At 41.6% G+C, this 22,921-nt stretch overlaps 1 protein-coding gene across 4 annotated transcripts in view; it reads left to right on the top strand.

The window, feature by feature from the left end:
• The window catches only part of ERC1 (ELKS/RAB6-interacting/CAST family member 1), a 276,756-nt gene that overhangs the window by 131,078 nt on the left and 122,757 nt on the right, over positions 1-22,921 (top strand). For all 4 annotated transcript variants that reach the window (XM_040972194.1, XM_040972193.1, XM_040972191.1 and 1 more), the window contains 2 exons: positions 8,189-8,320; positions 22,693-22,853. In XM_040972194.1, coding sequence (XP_040828128.1) covers positions 8,189-8,320; positions 22,693-22,853 — 293 coding nt within the window. The remainder of the gene's footprint in view (positions 1-8,188; positions 8,321-22,692; positions 22,854-22,921) is intronic.

Raw genomic sequence — 22,921 nt, 5'->3', positions numbered from 1 at the left:
AGTTCAATTCTTGCCCTCAAAATTCTAAGTACTGTACTTCCAGCTGTATGTGTAAACTATTTGTACTTTTTTCTTTTTAAAATCTTCTTGGCATATGATGATTGTATATATTTAAAGGATACAATATGATTTTTTTCATACATACACAATTATCTAATTGTCTAATTGTCTGCATATTTATAATTTTTCATGCTAAACATACTCAGTATCTTCTCTTTTAGTAATATTGGAATACATAATGTTAAATGAGGGATTTTGGCCAATTTTTTTTTTGCCAAATTAATTGAAATTCTTATGAAAACAGAAGTCTAGAGAAGGGAAGAGTGAGGGCCAACAAGACCAACTCTTTCATTCTTTCTTTTCTTAAGAAAGTGGGTCGATTTCCAAAACAGTGGAATGTGAGGCCTATTCAAATGTGACAACTAGTGTTACCCACTGTAAGTTTTAACTTTTTCCCACTAACATTTTTTTTCAGTTGTTTTGATCATTGACTTTTTAGTTCATGAATTTAGTTGAATAATTGATTTTTACTATAATTGCGAGATAAATTCTAGCAGTAGAACTCAGTCCAATTGCAGGTTTTTTTCTAAATAGTTTCTGACAGGTTGTTCGCTTTGCTGACTTCACATCCAAATGACATTGATTCTTTCCCAATCGTGTAGTCTCCTTACTATCTACCTCTTACTATTTAGTTGCATTTGAGTTCTGTTTTCATATAGTCTCTCTCTTAAAAAAAAGTCCATGATAAAGGACTTGTTAGCCTACCAAGCTGACATGCTTGTATTGTCTCTCCAATGAAACTCACCGTCCTTGATCATTCCGTGGAACGGTATTCTCAGAGGCTGTGATAGCTATATTCTAATGTGGCTCCAGACCAGCCTGCCCCCTCCTCCGGTGTCTGTGCCCTGGTCTTACCCTTCCCGACACCAGTGTTGGGATTGACCTGTGTGAACAATGGGAACTAAGGCATGAGTGACACGGACGCTTCTGCCTATCCTTTGCAATCCCTTACTCTGGTGGATGCCAGCCTCGTGTCAGGAGGACGCTGAAGTACCCGGTAGAGAGCTCTGCCATTTTCCCAGGCATGGAAGTGGGTGCAGAGCCCTAAAGCCTGGGTGCCAGCCTCCCTGCCATCCTGCTGGAGTCTCTGAGGTTTGTCACCCACAGATGCTCTGTGGGATAGTACATGCTCATGAACCCACCACACTTTGAGAAAACTGGCTTTGGAACAGTAAAGGATACAGATGCTTTATAAAATGTTCAGCATTAAGCGATTTCCCATAGTCTGAACCTCCCCACCTACTAACAAATTTTTCTCTGTTGATGGAACAGTAAGTGCTGTTTGAAATGGTTTTGTTGTTATCACCATGGTGATTATCAGCATCCTAATATCATCCGAGATTTTGGCAGTGTTTGTCAGAAACAATATCACTTGTGTGAACTTGTATTTGTTATTAGGCTAACAGCCAGAAAAACAGAACCTGTGTGGTTCAAGGTATCTGATAGATTTTTATAGATATTTTTCTTTAAGAATCTGCTGTAGGGTACAGTGCAGTAGCCTAGCAGATAAAGTCCTCACCTTCAATGTGCCGGGATCCCATATGGGCACTGGTTCTAATCCCAGAGGCCACACTTCCCATCCAGCTTCTTGCTTGTGGCCTGAGAAAGCAGTTGAGGATGGCCCAAAGCCTTTGGAGCCTGCACCCGTGTGGGAGACCCAGAAGAAGCTCCTGGTTCCTGGCTTCAGATGGGTGCAGCTGCAGCCATTGCAGCCACTTGGGGAGTGAACCATCAGACAGAAAATCTTCCTGTGTCTCTCCTCTCTATATTTCTGCCTTTCCAAGACCTCATAGCGCTTGGAGTGGCAAGATTGGCAGCAATTTATAACTGGTGAACTATCAAAACCACTTGAGCAAGAACGTCGGAGCATACCTGGGGTCCTCACCGTCTCCATTTGAGCCACCTTGAGGGCTTCCCAAGACTTCGGTGTGTCTCCCTGGGACAGGGACCTGAGAGCTCACGTTTGCCAGTTCCCCATGCGTCACACGTTTTTACAGCACAGTACCTTACTGTTCAGAATCTTTCACAATATTCTCCCAGAAAAAAAATATACATGTGTGTGTGTATACATATATACACATACATGTCTGTGTATGTCTATACAACTACAGTGACATCACTACATGGCTCATAGGAACAGGTCACTCACGCTTGTTTTAACTGTCTCTTGTCCCTCCAACGATCACCACTTTACTTCTTTTGGTTCTACTGCTGCTGTTTATTTCTGCCTTTCCAAATGATACTCTCACATTATTGTCTCATTATGTTTCTAACTTGAGCACTGTAGGATTTTTAATATACTTTACACATATAAAAACACCAACTCTTCATCACACACGTCTCTCTTTTTTCAGTTCTCTCAATGTATGGAAGTTATATTGTGTCTGAGTCATAGAGTGTATTATAATTTGCATTCTAGTTTTTGCTGTGTCAGGCGTTTTGTTTGATTAGTTACATCATCAGTTTATTCCCAGATTCCTTGCTGGAACTCCAAAAATTCTCCGAATATTGCTGGTATTGTGGAATACAATAGTATTCTGTTCTCATTAGTTAACCTCAGTCTTGGAAGCATCTTTCCTTGAGTTGCCACCCACTGTAGTTTATTCTGTAGGCTTCCTGTCTCCTTTGAGGTTCTTGTCACCACTACCTGCGGTAGTTGGTCCCAAGGCTTCTTTTTTTTTTTTCTAGATTTACTTCTTTTTCAGAATTATTTTGAGAAGCAAAGGGAGAGAGGGGGAGGGGTATTTCTGCTGCTGCTTAACTCTTCACATTTCACATATGCTTTGGCTGGGCCAAGTTAAAACCAGGAATCTGTAACTCAACCTAGATCTCCCATGGCAGCATGGACTCAGCTTCTTGAGCCAGCCATCACCGACTGCTGGCAAGGTTGGTATTGGCTGCAAGCTGAAATTCAGAGCAGATCCAGGGCTTGCTATGGAAAGTGGATGTCCCGAGCATCTTAAGCACTTAACCACTGGGTCGAATGCCTGTGTGTCTAAGGTTTCTGAGGTCAGGTGGATAGAGTGCATGCTAGCAGCTTCCTGAGACGCTCTGAAAGAAGTACGTTCTTTTAAGGTTTTACATTTGATTATTCGTTTAGATACACATTCTAGGTTCTAGGTTCCCTCGAGATTTTGAAAGTGTTAGCTGTCCTCCAGGTTCCTCTGCAGTGTCTTCTGAGCTCTTGATGCTTTTAGAGGGTCATTGTTAAAGGTTTCTAATTCTCTTCTTTTCTCTAGTATTCTAAACTTGAAAAGTGCCCATTATAAGTCCAGAAAAATGTGTTTAATAATATTGAAAAAAGCTAGTGCAAAAAATGATTATAAATATGACCTAACAGGGTATTTTGTTTTTATTTTTTACTGTAGCAGGACTAGGATGTTTTTATAATCATTTCTGGTGTTTGCCCAATATTTTGTAAATAGGGGTTGAATGCATACTTTTGTTCAGAGAGCTTACTGAGTTCACCATAGCAGGGATCTTGTATTATTATGAAGCTAAAACTGGACCCAAATTCTTTTCATTAGGTAGACTAAATCACTAAGGATTTGCTCTTGGAGCTGAGGAAACAGTTGTTAACTTCATGTGCTGGTTACTATGTTTCAATACAGTGTCTTTTGAGCAAATACTTTATTTTACATTAAATTGATGTATGGCCTTATGATATCTAAATTTTGACAATCCTGTCTGATTTGCAAATTCATTTTTTTCTTCTTCATCCTTACTATCAAAAGATATTTTCTTTGAAGATTGTATTCATTTGTGTATTTGAAAAGTAGAGTTACAGAGAGAAAAATAGACAACTTTCATTCCCTGATTTACTTCCCAGATTGTCGCAGTAGCCAGTGCCGAGAGAGATCTTCCGTCCCCTAAGTTTATTCCCCAGCTAGTCGCGACAGCCAGTGCTAGGCCAGTTCTGAAGCCAGGAGCTTCCTCTGGATCTCAATATGGATGTAAGGGCCCAAGCACCTGGGCTGTCCTCCACTGCCTTGCTAGGCTCACCAGAAGGGAGCTAAATCAGAATTGGATCAACTGGGACTGAAACAAGCAAACATACGGGATGATGGTACTGCAGGCAGCAGCTTTATTTACAACTCCATGGTACCTGCCAGCCAACCAAGAGAGATTTGAAACCAAGATTTGCCATTAGATCCAGAAATCCTGAATTACCACCAACTTTGAGGAAACTTGCTTTAGGAAAACTGGCGCCAATTCTCTGCATTATGACAGGTCACTGATCATCTTCCTTCTGATAAAGGATGTAAGGCTGATAGAGCTTCAAAGCGATTTTATACCCCATGGGTACACAAGTAACATTAGTTGCTAGAAGCAGTTTGCTGGGAAGTCATCTGAAAGAACTAGTTCAGCTTGGATTTAGTTTAGGATAAAGGAAATCTCAAAAACCACAGAGTGAAAGGGTAGCCTGTCACAAAACCATGGTTTCACAAGACCATCGTGCAGGGTCTCCACAAGTCAGGAATGGGTCTGGGGGTCCCTTTCGTGGGGGCTGGGACTCGAGGTGTGACGTCCATACCAAGAACAATATGGGACACGGGATGCAGAAGTGAGATGAATCAGTGCACACTTTATTGAATTTTTCTGGAGAACTTACACCAGATTTTTGCAAAGCAAGTGGGCTGGTAAAAGTTACAAGTTAACTAAACAATAACATACAAGCTACTCCAATGATAGATGACAAGGGATTTGGGGAACAATCACCAAGTTGAATAAATAAACATGATAAGTAAACATGGAGAAGTAACAGCCTGGATACGTAAACATGAGTTACAGGAATCAACACTCGTAAACAAACAGATCTAACTACAAATGGAATCTAACAGAACTTTGTGCTCAGAACTGTTCATGGCCACAATCGCTAAAGGAAGAGGAAGATGATAATGAAGGCATCTCACACCTCCCCAGGCGTGCTTTGTCAACAAAGTGACCCGAAATCTCAGCAGAGCCTACCTTCTGCAGAATTCTCAGTCTCCCAGGAATGTGTGATATTTGGGGTCCCTTGGGCATTTGGTGTTCTGGTTCAGGGGCCAGATCTCCACAATTAATAAATTTCCACAAATGGGAAACCCAGGTGTTTGGGTGTTTTTGTTTTTTGTTTTGTTTTTTAGGATAGTTTGTATTTCACATTGCATTTTATTTCAATGATGATTAATTCATTAGAGGGTTTGAGACGTCCAACCTCATCCTCGCATTTGGGTCTTATTACCTTTAGTTTCCTTTTATCCTGAGCAAACACCTTGCCATTTGTTCCTGCTGGTATCGTTCCATATCTGAGTGGCATCATTTTAAAACCTAGTAATGTGCTCCTTGTGGCATGGCAGCTAGAGGCATGGAAATTTAAACAAACAACATTTGTTTTTTGGTAGAGTTAAACTGGCTTTCAGAGAACACAACCTTACTTATGGGATTAGATCAAAGTAGATCCTGCAATTTTTTTCCTGAAAATAATGAAAATTTTCTCAGGATAAACACATACCATGGAAATGTGAAAGTTGTTTTTTTTTCTATGCAAACGAGCAAAAATTTCCAAGTTTTTATTAGGAAGATTGTTGTTAGGTGCTGGTCTTCTAGGGTGGGGGTAAAAATCTGATTTCATCTTTGACAAGGTTCGAGTTCTATATGGTGCAAAGACAAACACAAGGGACTTTGTCCTACCTTGTGTGTGTAAAAGTGAGCTGCAACATAATCAAATGAGGACTTGTAAACGACAAAATTCTTTACTAACTTTTTCTGATAAGTGTTTTCTGAAAGTTGGAGAATGATTTGACAGACCCTTTTTATGTGTTTATCTGGCAAGCGTTTGTTTATTACGTGAGACATGCTATTTCAAGGTGTCTATTGTCAGATGTTTAATATAGTGAATCAGCATGTGTATTATCACATAACCATGTTTTTGAGAACACTTAACATCTAACACGTAGCATTTTGCAAAACTACAATATTATAATTAACTGTAATTGATGCTATGCAACTTCTTTTATCTAACTGTAGAATATGTATCCTATTGCTAACATCTCTTTAAGCTGTCTGCCCCTACGCGCAGAGGCTACTCTAGTTCCATGAGCTGAACTTTAAGATTCCACACGTGAAGGAGATCATGTGGAATGTGTCTTCCTTTGCCAAATTTTATTTCACTGAAAATAATGTCCTCCAGTTGCAAATAATGGAATTTGATTCTTTCTGTAGCAGAATAATGTGCCACCGTGCGTATCTCCCACACTTCATTTGCCTTCTCATTCGTTAATAGACTCTGAAGTTGATTCCACATCTTGACTAGTGTGAGAGTGTAGATGTCTCCTTGGCACGGTAATGGATTTTGTGAGAATTCTGCTTCTGATTTGTGTGAGGAGTCTCAGTGCTGCTTCCCACAGTGGATGTGTACTGATTTACATTCCCGCCAATGGTGTGCAAGGTTTCCCTTGGCTCTGCATCCTCTTGCCATCTCTTTTCTGTTTGAAAATAGTTGTAGTTCTTGGAAAAGATTTCTTTTTATTCATTTGAAGGGTAGAATTACAAAAAGAGAGAGTTCTTCTGTCTTTTAGCCCACTTCCCAGTGGCCGTAATGGCTGAAGCCAGAAGCCAGGAGATCTTCCATGTCTCTGCTGTAGGTGCAGGGGCCCAAGTCATTGAGCTGTCTTCCACTGCTTTCCCAAGCACATCAGCAGGAAGCTGGATTGCAAGTGGAGCATTTGTGCCTTGAACAAATACCCTGGCACTGTAGGAGCTCTCTGTCCCTCGAAAATAATTATTCTAACCAGAGAAAGGTGACAGCTCATGTAGTTTTGATTTGCATCTCCTGATGAATATTTTTCATATACTTGTTAGCCATTATTATGATTTCTTTTGAGAGATTTTCTTCAGATATTATGTCCATTTTTAAGCAAATTATTTATTAATCTTTATTGTGTTGTTTGAATTCCTTGTATATTTTGGATGTTAATTCCCTCTCTCGTGTACAGTTTACAGTATTTTCTATAGGATGTTTCTTTGTTGATTGTTTTTGCAAAAGCTCTTTATCTTGACATAATCCCATTTTGCTTTTATTGCCTGTGTGTTTTGAAATTTTATTCAAAAATCGTTCCCTAAACCAATGTCATGAAGCTTTTTCGCTGTGTTTTCTTCTAGTAGCAGTTTTTAGTCTCTCAGTTCAATCTTGAGTCCATTTTTATTTTGAGTTTATATGTGGTAAGAGATATGAAACTAAATTTTATTCTTCTGCATTTGTATTTCCAGACAAATTCTATTTATTGGTTTCATATATCAATTAAAAAAAACCCAGCACTTTATTCTTCATCCTCTGGTTTGTAAGAATTTAAAGAGAAGATAATGTGTAATATAATCTGGTGGATCCAGCTCTCCAGCCTCTTCTTCTATCCTTGTTTTCAAGATGTCTCCCATTTTAGAGACTATTGAAGTCCTGTAGATTTTTTTTTTTGTCTTTCCACTCGATTCTTACCTCCCTGAAATTTAGTTTTAATGTATGTAAATGATCAAGACTCACAGGAAATGCTTGGCTAACTGATTTGCTCATTTTTAGCCCAGCCATTTACAGCCAGCTGTCATGTTTGAATTTCTCATTTTAGGGGAAGATTTCACTATCTTGAAATGTTAGGAACCATCACCTTCTTTATTAGCTCTTTTTCATTTGAACAGGTTTGCCAACATTGGTCTACATGAAGAATATAGTCTGAAAGATACTGCTATTATTTTCTTCCAGGTAAACTTTACAGGGAAAAAAAAAATATTTTTGTTATTCCAACCATTCTTTTAGACTTCATCTAAGCTGGCTTAAAGCTCCAGAAGAGCTTTGTGTGTTTAAATAGTCAAGGCTTTGTTATTTGCCCTGACATGGAAAACGGCTTTACACTCTGTTGCGGACAGCAGTTCCATGTCTTTGTCTTGCTTCACTAACCTGCTGCTTTACTCTTAATCTGGCTCTTCTTCAGCCTCCCTTCTTCCTTTGTCTGAATCTGTCCTCTGGGAGGATATCTTACTGATCTAGATTTGCTTCTCAGAAGCATCTTGAAGAAGCAAGTAGCCCTTGTGCTGACTAGGCTCTTCCTGGGTTCACTAACTAGTCTACTTCACCTGGTCTTCCATCGTTTTCCAGGACAGTCTCCGTAAGAAGGATGACAGGATTGAAGAACTGGAAGAAGCACTAAGAGAAAGTGTACAGATAACCGCAGAGCGTGAAATGGTGCTAGCACAAGAGGAATCAGCCAGGACCAATGCTGAAAAACAGGTCTGCAATTTTATACAGTTACTAGCAGTGCTGCTGGTTAAACAAAAGGTAAACCCCAACCAGTATAGTTTAGGTAATCCATATGCTCTGTTTGCTTATCGGATTTTAACAACAGTTCATCACATGTAAGTATTTAGAACTAAATAAGAATTGAAATAGAGTTGTACAAGAATTGACTTGTGTTCATGTGGAGGTCTGTGGAGCAACAGTTTAACAGTTGGATTCATGTATGTTCATATAGAGTGTGCTTACGCCTGATGAGATGAAATGGGAAACATTGGGAAAACCTTGGCTTGTCAACTAAATAAGAAAACACGAATATTTCTGACCCAATGATGTCAATTTCCATAGCCCAGCTCAAAAGAGCAGTAAAGATTGTAACAAAATAATGAAGAGCATAGGTGGAGGGCATAGCTGTCAGGGCACTCGCGTCCTTCATTAACCATCTCGGCCTTGCGATGTCCAGTTGCCGTGGTTCACTAATGCTGTCTGTGGCTTTGTTTTATGTATTTGCTACAGCATTTTTGGTCAATGCACAGATCATAGATAATGTTCGATTGTTTATTACAGAAATGTAAGCTATTATGAAGCACATTATTGATAAGTATCTGGAAAATACGATTTTAATATTCCAGGGATCTGAAAAGATCTGACAGTTAAGCTTGCAGTCATTCTCTGCCATTGTATGGTCTATTCAGTATTTAATTCAAGTTCTGCCAAGAAGAGCCTACCAAGTTTCATTGTAGACTCTTGCACTAATGTCAAGGAGTTTGAATTTCCTTTGTTATGGTGACTGGTTATGAAATCAGTCACTTGACAGACCCTGAAGTGAGACTGCTGGAAATACGTCATGTCTGCCCTCATGGTGACAGCTGGCTACAAAACAAACCCCACCAGAGCCATTCTACAATTGACAAGGGACTTCAAAGGGCAACAGGGCTGCCACTTCAAAGAGAAGTTCTGCCATCTCTGGCTTGTTGAAAGAAGTTGTTAAAGGCCTGTACCCTGCTGTAGCACAAATTTCCATGTTTAAACTTCTTTTGATCTTAGGAAGATACGTAAAAAGGTCGTAAGATAGAGGAATGATGTGTTGTAGTCTGCAGTGCTGGCAACCCAATATTATAGTATATTTCTGTCTATTAATGGAAATTACTCAGATATGTATAAATAAATAAATAAATAAATAAATAAATAAATAAATAAATATGTGTAAAGCAAGTCTAGAGCTTAGTTTCTCAGAAAATGATTGGTCAGAAAAGTGTTGAAACTATAGTATTGTTCTAAAAACCATTAAAATATGTGCAGTAAGTAGGATGGTGAATAAGTGATCATTCTTAGTATTTTTTTGTATTTATCCTTGCAGTTTTTATCCCATTGATTAGAATTACATACTGAATGTTGATAGTAAGGATAATTGAATATCCAAATCTGAAATCTTAAGGCTAATTTGCATTGTTCAGTCATATCTCTCCCTTTAGTAACTGCATATCTACAACGTGCAGCTACCTTGTACTCTAAAACTGCACTCACCCAAATTTTTCTGCACACAGCTTTGAAATAATCATCATGTCTTACTATTAAACAAAGAACTCAGTGTTTTAGTAAGACTTCTTTAATGCAGGATCGAAATACTAACCAACGTCTGGAATAATAAGCAGACCTAAGCATGCATTTTTCTTAGGTAGACTACTGGTAGCCTCACAGGACCATCCCTTTGATGGGAATCGTGCTTAGTATACTTGAAAGAGAAAACAGGAAATATTATAAATAATGTGGTAGTGGTGGTATGGAGAGTTTGTGTATTATGTGAAGTAGGATTACGTGTTAGTTGCAGTTTAAAATCCTTACAAGTCACTGGCCTGGCCTTATCTTAGTAATGTGTTCTCTCCCTCATCCTGTGTGTTACAGGAGGTTACAGCTAACCTCCCATAGATGCTTCTGCTTCCTATCTCCTGCTTATTTCTTAAGGCCTTTCTCGCTACCTAAAATTAATAAATTGGCCTAGCAAGAACTCTTGCTACAGTAGCTTCCTCTATGTTTTACCAGATGGGGTCAGTAGATAACTACTAAGGAAATTTTTAAACTGAACTTAAGCCCCTGGGAGAGAGGGGAGCACATGAGATTATATGACCAAAACAAACAGGAATTTCTTTTCACTTCTAGAAACAGGAGTAGTTTGTACCAGTAGTTCTTAAAATAATGTATCTTGATTGACTTTTTTTTTTTAATTGTGTCTTTCCTTTGAAAATTTTTGGGTAAATACATGAATGTGGTTATCTTGAAAGTTTGGGAAACACCTCTATCTATAAATTTAGACTTTAGTTAACACTTTTATTCAACAAAAGATCGTATAACTGTTATCAAAGTTATGGCCCCGTAGAAAAATTAACTTCCTTGGAAACAAAATAAAGCTTTATTGTGTCTCCAAATCAAATCAATGGCGGAAGGCTATTGGTTTTCAAAGTAGACATGTTTTTACACATCTGTCTAAACTACATAACGGCTACAGCACGAGGAAGCACGTTTGACGTCTGTGTGGCAGATCTATAACAGATGATTTATAGTTCAATTGTAGTTAGTCCTCAGGGTGTTTGGCTCTTATTTTGTTCTCTCCTGCTGGAAAGTTGATAAGCCAAGTTATTGACGACAGAGGGGGTAATCCTAGATATGGCTGGAGGTGAAGCCACGAGAGCCATATGGCATCCCACAGTTCTCTATGTGCAGTTTGTGTTCTTGGCTGCACCTTCCTGGATGTTTGCAATGAGAGATGCTCTCCTAGATAAACGTACACAGTAGGATTCATCCTACTCCAGAAACTGTGTGTGTATGGTTTGGCATACTCTTGAGCTCTGTTTCACAATAGGTTGTCCCTTCCTTATTCGCTTCTTCTCCCCCACCACTTTAATAAATAAATAAAGGGGCAGTGAGTGTCGTCGCAGAGCACATCAGATCGGAGGAAAAGTGATGTGAATTCCATTCCTTGTTGATTTATTAGCTGTCATTCAGAGTGCATTTGATAATCTGGACAAGCCCCCGTAGCGCCATCTAAATGGAGAACCTGACTCCAGGCACTGACTCACTACCTCACACAGAGATAACCAGCCTGCTTATGACCAGTACGACCTGGGTGAGTGTGTGAGTGTGTGCATCCGTGTGTATACACACCATCTCCATGCTCACAGGCCGCTTAAGAGTTTCCTCCTGCTGTGGGATGTTGCTCTAGGTCTCCCTGCGCTAAATCCCTTCTTTTTGCCTAATAGTAAATTTCTACTAGAGTCAAATAACTGTCATTTCATCTGTCAACATTTTGTTTCAAAGCACGGTCCAAGAGTATTGAAATGATGCATTTTCTCAGCAAAATGTGTCTTTAATTAATGACATCATTTTTCTTTACATCATGGTAGTTTGGTTTTTCAGTGTTGCACACGAGAAAGATCAAAATTTACAGTAAAGTGCCAGTAAATATTTATTTTTCCTGTTGAAATTTTAAGGACATAGAAACAATTTCCTAGAATCATTTCACTGGGCCTTAGGAGGAGGCCTCTTCCCTGACCACACTGTTCTCTAGCTTTCGACTACTAAGGAAATCAGTGTTTTCCATAATAAAATTCACTTAAGATTTTCTCCATTTAAAATAACTAAATCATTTTAACTAAGAAGGAAATTTCTTTCCAAGACCTAGGTGCTCTATTTAATCATTCAGCAATTATTTTGTTCCCTCTTTGTTTTTAAAGATTTATTTTCACTTATTTGAAATGCAGAATTAAGCGGGAGAAATCTTGCATCTGCTGATTTACTCCTCCAGGTTGCTGGAATGGCCAGGGCTTGTCCAGGCCAAAGCCAGGAGCTCAGGACTTCATTCAGGTCTCCCATTTGGGTGACAAGGGACCAGACAGTGGAGCCTTTCTTTCTTTGTTCCCAGGTGGTTGAGCAGGGAGCTGGTTCAGGAGTGGGACAACAGGGACCTGGACTCGTGCCCACAATGCCTTCTCTCAAACTTGCAGGGAAAGTAGGGAAAAATTTTTTTTGAAGAAGAAGAAAATTTAGCAGATATTGAAGTTCAAAAGAAAGGGTTGTCTTTACACCTCTATTTGTATTACTTTTCCTGAGTTACTTATTTATCACTAACCCTGCTGACCTCCTAACCCTCTCTGATCCAGTAGAAGACAGTGTGATGTAATAGTTGCCACAGCCACTTTCTGACTGCCACTGGAGAAATTAAATTTGATCTTGTCTCTTGAATTATGTCCCTCCTTCCTGAGAGGCAAAAGAGCCTGACACCCATCTAGTATGCGGGCCCTGGGACCCAGACCAGAAAACCCAGGCCCTACCGGATTCTCCACCCTGGGGTTCATGGAACCAACACCCACCTAGAAAGTGGGCTCAGGATCTGGGCCAGGTGACCCACACCCCACAAGTTCCCCTGTCCCCAGAGCTCAGGAACCCCACCCCTACCTCACATGTGGGCCCCATGACCTGAAATAATCTACCCAAGCCCTATCAGATCCTCTGTCCCTGGGATTCCACTTGGCCCAAGCTGGCATGACTTGCCTCACCTGAGCTTTCCAGAGTCTTATTGGGTTGCCAGGCCTGGTCTAGCCTGCCCCCTGTTCCAGCTCCTGCTGGTGGGTGCTGCACCCTATCCCATCCCACCTGATTGTTGTCCTAATCCTAATGTAAACTAGCTGGTATCAAGGCCCGATTTGGCTCCTCCTGCCCCCTGTCCTGGTTCTCAGATCTGCCAGTGGGTGTTATGAGCTGGCCCAGACTGGTCTGTCCCCAGACCTGACCCACATGTATGCCAACAGGTACTGAACCTGGCATTGTCTGGGCTGCTCCTTGGCCTTGCTTCTTGTGCTCACCTGCAGGGAATGCGTCCTGAGGAAAGAAGTTTCCCAAGCTCCTCCCTCGAGTGTCCTCCCGGTGGTAGTTCTCACATAGACATGGGTCCTTGGCCCAGGTTGACTTTGTCCACCTCCTGTCCTTGCAGGAACAGTGGCTTTGCTCAATCAGCCACACCCATTCTGGCTCTTACTGTTGGATGTTGAAGCCCAGCAATACTTGCTCTGCACCCAGACACAGCTTTCACATGATTCAGCGGGAGTCAAGACCTAGCCCAGTCTGTTCTGCACCCAGTATGGCTCTCATGTGTACCAGTGGGGGCTGGGGTCTAGCCCAATCTGTTGCTTCCCAGACCCAGTGCACACCCATGCTAGTGCAGTCTGTAGCCATGTCCAGCCAAGCCCGCTGCACTCAGTCCTACTCTTGTTCTCACCAATGGGAACCCCATCCTAACTGGGGTGCCTCGTTAGCTCCCAGCAAGGCCTGACCCCATCTTCAGTTCTTGGGTGAGCCAACAATGAGAGATTGCAGTTCGACAGGGATGAGCCTACATTGCCCCCACACATTCTGCTCTCAGACCCACTTCTCTCACTCTTGTTCTCCCCTTCAAACCAGTTTGTTTAGTGTAGGTCCCATACATACATTCACATGCCTTGGACTTATCAAAGGAAGTCCCTCAGCTGGAATTACTAACCTGGGCATAAAAACCAGAGGTCATCTCCCACTGCCACCTGTGTGATCTCATCACACATCCCTGTGCTCTAACCCTGAGGGTGCCCTTAGACCCATCTGCAGGCACCCCGTGGGCAAAAAACAAAAACAAAAAAACCCTGATCTCCAGGATGGGGCAGCCCCAAAGGCTCACCAAGCCTCTCTCCCCCAAGGAAGGTAGTGTGTTCAGCCGTTCTTACCTGCACCAAGGTCAAAGAGCCACCAAGCAGGAGGTCTTAAAGGCCCACTGCATGAGCCCCCTCCACAGGGCAGTACGCGCCCCCCGCTACAAACATGTTTTGATGACATCTCATATATTCTACGATTTTGTCCCTTAGAACTAGTGTCCGCCTTCTTCAAAGAAGCCTACTAGAGCTAATGCTTTGTCTCCTTGCATTGTCCACACAAGCCACCCATGAGCCCTTTTCCACTGGTCCAGCATATGCATTTACTTCTGGGCTCTGTGTGTTCACAAACTTCCGTGATCCCTCCCAGGTCTCCCTACAAAACCAGCAGAATCTACAAGTTCCCCACACTCAGTCTCTCATTTAGCTGGTATTTCTCAAGAACTGTTATGGGCCAGGTCCCAGCAATAGTCTTTTATCAGACAGATAAAATTTATATATTGAGGGCCCAGCGTGGTGACCTAGCGGCTAAACTCCTCGTCTTGCATGTGCCAGGATCCTATATATATGTGCCAGTTCGTGTCCTAGCGGCCCCACTTCCCATCTAGCTCCCTATGTGTGGTCTTGGAAAGCATTTGAGCACAACCCAAGACCTTGGGTCCCTGTACCCGCATGGGAGACCCAGAAAAGGCTTCTGGCTCCTGGCTTCGGATCGACTCAGCTCTGGCCATTGCGGCCGCTTGGGGAGTGAATCAGCAGATGGCAGATCTTCCTCTCTGTCTCTCTTCCCCTTGTATATCTGACTTTCCAATAAAATAAGTAAATATTTTAAAAGTATAGATTTGTATGAGGTGTTGTGAGCTATATCGGTACGTGTAGACACTGCAGAATGCTAAGCAGGTAAGCATATCTCCTCAGACGTCAATGCTTCTTTATGGTGAAAATGTTTAAAATCTGTTCTTCTAATTTTTAAGAGAAGCATACATATATTCTTAACCTTCTTCTTGAACAGTATTACACCTTTTTTCTTTTAAAGATTTATTGTTTGTTTTTATTGATAAGGCAGATCTACAGAGAGGAGAGACAGAAATCTGTCCACTGATTCATTCCCCAACGGAGTGGCTGCAATGGCCAGAGCTGAGCCGATCCGAAGCCAGGAGCCAAGAGCTTCTTCCAGGTCTCCCACCTGAGCGCAGGGTTCCAAGGCCTTGGGCCATCCTCCACTGCTTCCCCAGGCTAAAAGCAGGCAGCTGGATGGGAAGTGGAGCCATCGGGACACAAACAGGAGCCCATATGGGATATCGGCCCACTCAAGGCAAAGGTTTAGGCACTAGGCGATGGTGCTGGACCCCATCTTTGACCTTCTTTACCTGTAATGCAATCTCGTGTGTCCTCTGCCTGCTGCACAGACCTGTCTGCGGGGCGCGTGTTTATTCTTACCCTTTTTGTTTTCTGATTTCCTTTGCGCCATTATTGCATCACATTCTTCTATGATCCCTTATTTCGAGGCTCTTGCTATTCAGATGTAGTGTTGAAACTGTCCGTATTTTGTCTTTTGTTTTATTATCTCATTGATTTTTGGCACGTGAAACACCTGCATGGAATAGCTATTGCTGCTCTTTCCCTTAATTTCTCAGGGGATGACCTTGCATGCTGCAGGCATCCTGACTGTGATCTTCTGGTCTACCTCCAGATACATTCTTTCAGACATTATATTCTCTAAGCACCATTTCCTGACATTTTACCTTTCTTGTTGAAGTATTCCAACTACTCCGTGTTCATCATCATAGATCATCTAGCTCATTCATTGTCCCTTTTTGGCTTTGTCCTGATTCATTTGCCTTTCTCAATTCTGCTTAGATTCCTCACTCTATTATATTACTCATTCTAATACCCCAAATCTTCTGGCCCATTTAATTGAATGAGATCTCTTCTTATCCTCCGGTTGCTTTGGGAACAGTAGCCCAAATCCCGAACATGGCCTGTAAGATCTTTCTTCATCCTCCGATTCCCTTTTTCTGCTGCGTTGGCACCTGTCTCAGCCGCGTTCCCCTGATTCTCAGGCCTCGTGGCTCTGGGCCTTCTCGTCAGCACTCGCGGGTATGTGCGTTTTCCCACCGCTGCTCTGCAAGTGGACGACTGAGCTGGAGTGTCCTGTCCTCGCGCGTTCGCCCCTGCTTTGTTTTCTGTTGTGCTCACAGTACCTGGCACAGGGTCAAGCTACCTAGGCGGGCGGGAGGGAAAGGGGAGAAGGAAGGATGGAAAGATGCAGGGATCTGCTTGGGAACATTCCCCAGAGTGACTCATGAAACACACTGTAATTGGGGAAAGCTGTGTTAGGATGTTTTTGGTGAACACTGGCATTTTGTAACAAGGCTGCCGTCCTGTGAAAACAATGGAGTCAGACTGCCTGGGTTGAAATCAGTCTTGTTTCTTCTGTCTGTGTGGCCTCTAAAGCTCTCAGTTCTTCCATAGCTAGGAGACTGCCCCATAATAAGAATACTTAATATTCATGTCTTGGGATCATGGCAAGGTCTTCAGGGAACAGTACCTGTCAAGCATTTAAAACAATACAGTTCAAAGCAGTCAAATAATGTAAGTTAGCATAATAACTGCTATCCCATATCCTTAAAATACTGTTGACATACTATTAGTGACAATATTGTTATTTTTGGATTGGCAAAAAGAACAAAGAAAAAAGGAGTTTGTGGTTTTTAACATAAACTCCTGTAAGGAAATGTAAATTCAGATTTTCACTAGCAATAATTATGAGGTGTCTAAAAGCACTTGTTAGGAGAGTATGTTGGAATTTACATGGGTGGCTGTATTCTTGTGGACACTTAAAAATGTCCACTCATCAGCCCGGTAACTCAGTTTCTTAATTTTTTGTTTGTTTTTGTAATGCTAAAGTAGAGTGTGTCTTACTCTAGGATTTTATTCAAGTCACCCAGGCTTACTTGAGGACTCATAACGCTCCAGATAAACTTTTTTGGATCACTCCCCTTTCCCTGTAACTGGTTTTTTGTTTGTTTGTTTGTTTTTTGTTTTCCCTTTGGGGAGTTTAACATCTGTCACTCTCCCAAAAAAGCTGTACTAAGATGTTTCATAATGCAGCTTGGAGCTACAAAAAGGAATTTGCTCTCTGTTGTGGAACAAAAGAAGGTGGGCAGCTTGAAGGTGGCGGCGGTGCCAGCACCTGGAGCACTGCTCTGTGGTTTTGCTTGCTTAAGGAATACAGGTCTGTGGCAGAGTCGTAATTTGTTCCCTTCTGATTCTGAGCAAAAGTTTATTAGCTTGTGATTCAAGCAAACCATCTGGTCACGCTGGCGCAATACGCTGTCAAGCCCTGTGCTTTCGGCTTAATGTGTGACTGGAGGCAGTTAAGTCACATACTTGAATCTTAGCTCTGGCCTAGGGCTTTTTTTGAACAGCTTAAAACTTATGCTTTTGAAAATCATACTCTGACCCGGAACATGTTCTTAAGTTATGGAGAATTTCTTCATTGTTTAGTGTGGGTTTTTTTTTCCTTCTTTTTAGCTGTGTTCCCTTCATTTCTCAGTGACTATACCCAATACTGTACAACTGCTGTGCGTTGGCACATAATGCAATAGATACCCACATGCTTATAGTCAAATGTGTTCTCTTGTATTGCGGGGCAGTAACGCAAAGCTAAGTAGCTCAGTTTGACTTTGAAACTGTCTTCCTGCCTTAGAGCCAGAAATCAAATCAGATGGTTAATTAGAGATCCTGGTTTATGGTACTGCTCTTGCCTTCCATACTAAAATGCTTTAAAATGTAGAAGACATGCATAACCCAAGGCAGAAATATATTGAGCACTGGCACTCGGTTTTCTAGTATTTTGTTGAGGATTCTTGCATCTCAGTTTGTTGGAGTATCCCATGTATATCCTCCCGTCCTTTAAAAGAATATGTATGAAAAGGATTATGTAAAAAAAGCATAATCTAATTATAAATAGTTTGTAAAACTAGGATAGTGACCCAGCAGGTGGAAGATCTCTCTGTGTCTCTCCCTCTCTCTCTGTAAGTCTGCCTCTGTAATGTCATAAACTGACAAAAAAAAAATAAACAGTGGTTTAGAATGTATGTTAAAGATCAAAAATAAACGTCAGGGGCTGAGTAACAAATTAAGAGTGCCAGTTGCTTTCGCAGGGGATCTGAGGGGATATGGTTGGTTGCTCTACTTCTGCAGCACTCACAGGGTGGGCACACTAGTTGGCTGCTTTGTCAAAGGGGATTCCTGAAACAGGTTTACAGTTACAGTGTATATACCGTATTTCCTCAAATGGACAACTGATAAAGACTGCATTAGACACAGTAGGAGATTGACTTTAATAAAATGTATGTGAATATGGGACTTTATGATTTCTCTTTGACGTGTCTGAATTTATTAAGTCAACTTGGGTTTACTTGAACACAACCACTAAAAGACCACCATGGTCACTCTGATGACCAAAGCAAACACTAAGTGATTAAAGTTAGTGTATACAGTATACAATGCCATAAAGTTAAATAACATGCTACTGAATGATATGAAAGAGAAACTCATGAGCCTTCTTGAAGGAAATGATGCTACTGTATGATCTATGAGTGATTGAAAAATTTTATGAGAAAAAAACATGTTTTGAAGAAGTGAAACTCAAAAAAAATCAAAATCTAGGAGATATAGTTTCTGCTGATCTTTGTTGGTGAGATGTATATCCTGTAGGTAACGGATAGATGGGTCATTTCCGAAGATAAGGAAAGGATTATTAGGTACATTATCCTGGTCTGACATTTTTCCTTTTAAAATCTGAAATATATTTCTGTATTCTCTTCTGGCCTCTGGAGTTTCCTGTGCGAGATCAGCTGTGTATTTAATTGCCATTCCTCTATGTGTCAGTTGGTGTTTTTTTATTTGATTTTTTTCACAAGCACACTGAAGGATCTTTTCCTTATGTTCAATTGACAAGAGCTTGATTATCATGTTTCTTGGTGAAGATCAGTTTAGGTCAACCCTGTCGGGAGTTCTGTGCCCCTCCTAGCTGTTGTTTCATAGTTCTTTCTCCCGATTAGAGAAATTTTCATGATTATCTCATTGAATACATTTTTAAGCCCCACTTCTCGTTCTTCACCTTCTGGAACTCCCATAACTCTTATACTTGGACTTTTAGTAGTGTCTCTAAATTCTTGAATACTTTTTTTAGCTTGACACAGCTCTGCCTCCAGGTTTTTGATTGTTTCCCCATTGTGACAGGAAATGTCTTCCAATTCTGACATTCTTTCTTTGGCCTCCTTCATTCTGTTATTGAGACCTTGCACTAAATTTTTAATTTGCTGTGTTGCATCCTTCATTTCCAGTAATTTGGCTTGATTATTTTTGCATTGTTGTTATTTGCCATTTGACATATTCCTTAAATTCTTGCATGTGCTTCTCACTGTTGATAAGAAGCTTTGTAACAAGTGTTTTGAATTCTGTATCTGCCATTTTTTCGATGTATTCCTGAGTTAACTCCAAGGTTGTATTCTGAGATTGGTACAGGCTTTTGCTGCTTTGCAGGGGAATCTTCAGTAATATTCATTGTGTCTTTTTGTCTCTTCTTTTGCTCTTGGTACTTCTTGGTACTTTTGGTTAACAGATTCTTCTTCTTAGGGGAGGTCTCCAAGCTGTGTCACACACAGGTCTTCGATTCCATTTAACTATTGTGGTTATTACATGGCTCTTTGTTTGCAGTCACTTGTGCCACTCCCTCCAGTGAGTTCTAGATCTGGGCTGTTATGTTAGACTTCCACCATGTTCTCCGTAGCCTGGCTCCTGGCTCAGCATTCCAGCTCCTGTGATCCCGCACTGATGTTGCTGCACCATTGTCTGTTCAATGTTTTTCCCACTTCTAATTCAAGCCGTTTCCAGGATTAGGGACACCAGGTGCCCTGAATAAGTAGGTTGTTGGCGGTGCTATCTTGCCAGAACCTGCTGGCTATTAGAGCTGAGGGCCACACACACCTATTTTGAGTTGTAAGATACCACAATCGGTATTATTTTCGATGTGGGACCAGTGCAATGCACTGAGCTCACTGAGTTCGCTCCTAGCTTTACACATGCTCAGCTCCCTGGTGTCCCTGCAGTCTCAAAGCCTTTGCCACACTGTACAAAATGGCACCTGATAAGCCACTCGTGGAGTTTTTAGATCTTCTGGCTGTTAGGTCTGTCTGGGGTTTCCCAAACCTGTTTTTGATGGAACCTGTTGGGTGCCACGTCTTTGCAATTCACTGAGCCTGGAAATGAGTTTGCTCCCAGCTTAGTGCACGCACAGTCTTGTCCCATAGCCATTCCCTCCCTACACAAGATGATGTCTGATTCAGCTCTCCTGGGGGTTTGGCTATGAAATCCACCCTGTTTGAGCACCACCTCTTTGGGATCTGCTGCTCCGTCTCTGCTCCTGATCCAATCAAACAAACCAGCAGGACGGGCAGCTCTTTGTCTGGGTTCACCTCCTGAGCTCCTAGTGAAGTCCTGTTCCCCCCTGGTTGCTGGTGAAGTTTCAGCTGCCAGTGTAGTTCAGATCACTGCTTGCTGAATGCTGCTGTGAAATGTGGTCACTGCAACACCACGCAGTTGTGTCTGCTGCTTTCCTGTGTCCATCAGTCTTCATGAACCCCTCTGCCATCAGTCTGTCCTCTCCTGTTTCCTGGAATGTGCCCTCTGTGCTTCACCCTGGCTCATGTTTTTCTGTCTGTTTAAGCATGTCTATCCTAACCTGCCATCTTCATTCTCCTCTTTTTCTTTAAAAAAAAAAAAGTTTTTTGGTAAGTTTGATATACAGAAAGGAGGAGGGTTAGGGAGAAAGATCTTGCATCTCTTGATTTACTCTGCAGGTGGCCACAACAGCCAGAGCTGAGCTGATCCAAAGCCAGGAGATTCTTTTTGGTCTCCCAAGCAGGTGGAAAGTCCCAAGGTTTTTGGCTGTCCTCCACTACTTTCGCAGGCCATAAACAGGGAGCTAGAAGGGAAGTGGAGCAGCCAGCATACATACTGTCACCCGTATAGGATGCTGGTGCAGGCAGGGCTAGAACTTCAGCTGCTAGGCCACTGAGCCGGGCCCTCTTTTTTCTTCTAAGTTGAAATGAATATGTTACTTTAAGTATTTATGATTTTATAAACAACCAGAGGACTTCATGGTGCTAGACAAAACACAATCCTTATTCTCCAGCTTCTTTTTCTATATTTTAGCATATATTTGTCTTTTGGATGCGTTTGGTTTGTTTTCAGATTTGCTTCTGTCAGTAGGCTCCCCTTTCTTCACCTTTCTGTGTGGTCATAAATGTTTTCTGGTTTTCATCCTTTGTGAAAAACCCTGCCTACTTGGTTTCATTAGAAAAACCCTGCCTACTTGGTTTCATTAAAAGAAATTACCTGATGGAATTATAGCTATTTCTTTAAAAACAACAAATGGTATTGACAGTAAAATTTCAGATGAATAAAAATTACTCATCCATGTATATGTTGAATCTCTTAGTAATTTCTGTAATAGGAATTGCCCGTGGCTGTGTGTTACTTCCTGGAACTGATGACTTGTATGCCCTCGTATGTGCCAAAAAGAAAATTTCTTTCTGACCTAAATGAAAAAATAATTATAGCATCAGAATGGCATTGTTTACTCTATATTCTGTAAAGGAAAAAAAAAACTAATTAGTTTGAAATGGAGAGTGACAAGGGAGTTAGATCTTCTGTTCTCTGGCTCACTCCCCAAATGCCTGTAATAGCCAGTTCTGAACTCAGCTGAAGCTGGGAACCCACGCCCCATCCGGTCTTTCACAAGGGTGACAGGAGCCAAAATACACGGGCCATCGTTTGTTACCCTTTTAGGTACATGAGCAGGGAGCTGGGCTGCCAGCAAGGGGACTGGGACTGGTACATGCCCCTGAGACACAGTGTTTGTGTTCATGTCTTAGCCCATTCTGTCTCATCATCAGTCCCTGCATGTGTGTGATCCAGGAAGGATACAGGCATGTGTAACATATATAACAGTCTCATTTACTGTTCCCAAAACTTTACCGCTTACCAACAGTGAGGCGTTTTTCACATTTAGGAAAACCATATCTATCCGGGGATCCCTCATTCACATCAGTGTTATACCATATATATATATAGAGAGAGAGAGAGATTATATATTACATATAATATATATTTATATAATAAGTTACATATTACATATGATATCTGTCTATATCTATAATCTATCTATCTATTTATGTATTTTGTCCTAAATCAGTTCTTCCAGAAGTTGCTCATTTGTGTAGTTCCTCTGACTTTACCAAAATAATAAAAAACAAAACTTAATTCTTTGTATTGGAACAGCAGGTTTATAGAGAAGAGAGACAGAAACAGGTTCCATTTGGTAACTCACTCTCCAAAAGGCCTCAACGGCCAGAGCTGAGCCAATCTGAAGCCAAGATCTCCTTTCAGGTCTCCCACGCGGGTGCAGGATCCCAAAGCTTTGGCCATCCTCTACTGCTTTCCCAGGCCACAAGCAGGGAGCCGGATGGGGAGCGAGACAGGCTGGATGTGAACCTGCGCTCATATGAGATGTTAGCACCCAACGGTGGGGGATTAGACCTTTGAGCCATCGTGCTGGCTTGCCCTGGGAGTTTAACTGATGCAAACGTCCTGTTTTTCCCCCTTGCTTACTGGTCATAGGTTGAAGAGTTGTTGATGGCCATGGAGAAGGTAAAGCAGGAACTGGAATCCATGAAAGCCAAGCTGTCCTCCACCCAGCAGTCACTGGCAGAAAAGGAAACGCATCTGACCAACCTTCGAGCAGAGAGAAGGAAACATTTAGAGGAAGTTCTGGAGATGAAGTAAGTATTACGATCTTATCCCTCGGAGATGTGCTTTGTAAGACTGTTTTTCTCGTCGAGCCTGATGT

The sequence above is a fragment of the Ochotona curzoniae genome, unplaced genomic scaffold (genome assembly GCF_017591425.1).
Source record: "Ochotona curzoniae isolate NIBS_2020 unplaced genomic scaffold, NIBS_Ocur_1.0 contig_2235, whole genome shotgun sequence".
Lineage (NCBI taxonomy): Eukaryota > Metazoa > Chordata > Mammalia > Lagomorpha > Ochotonidae > Ochotona > Ochotona curzoniae.
Note: the sequence above shows the minus strand (reverse complement) of the source record. Positions and strands in the feature narration are given on the sequence as shown.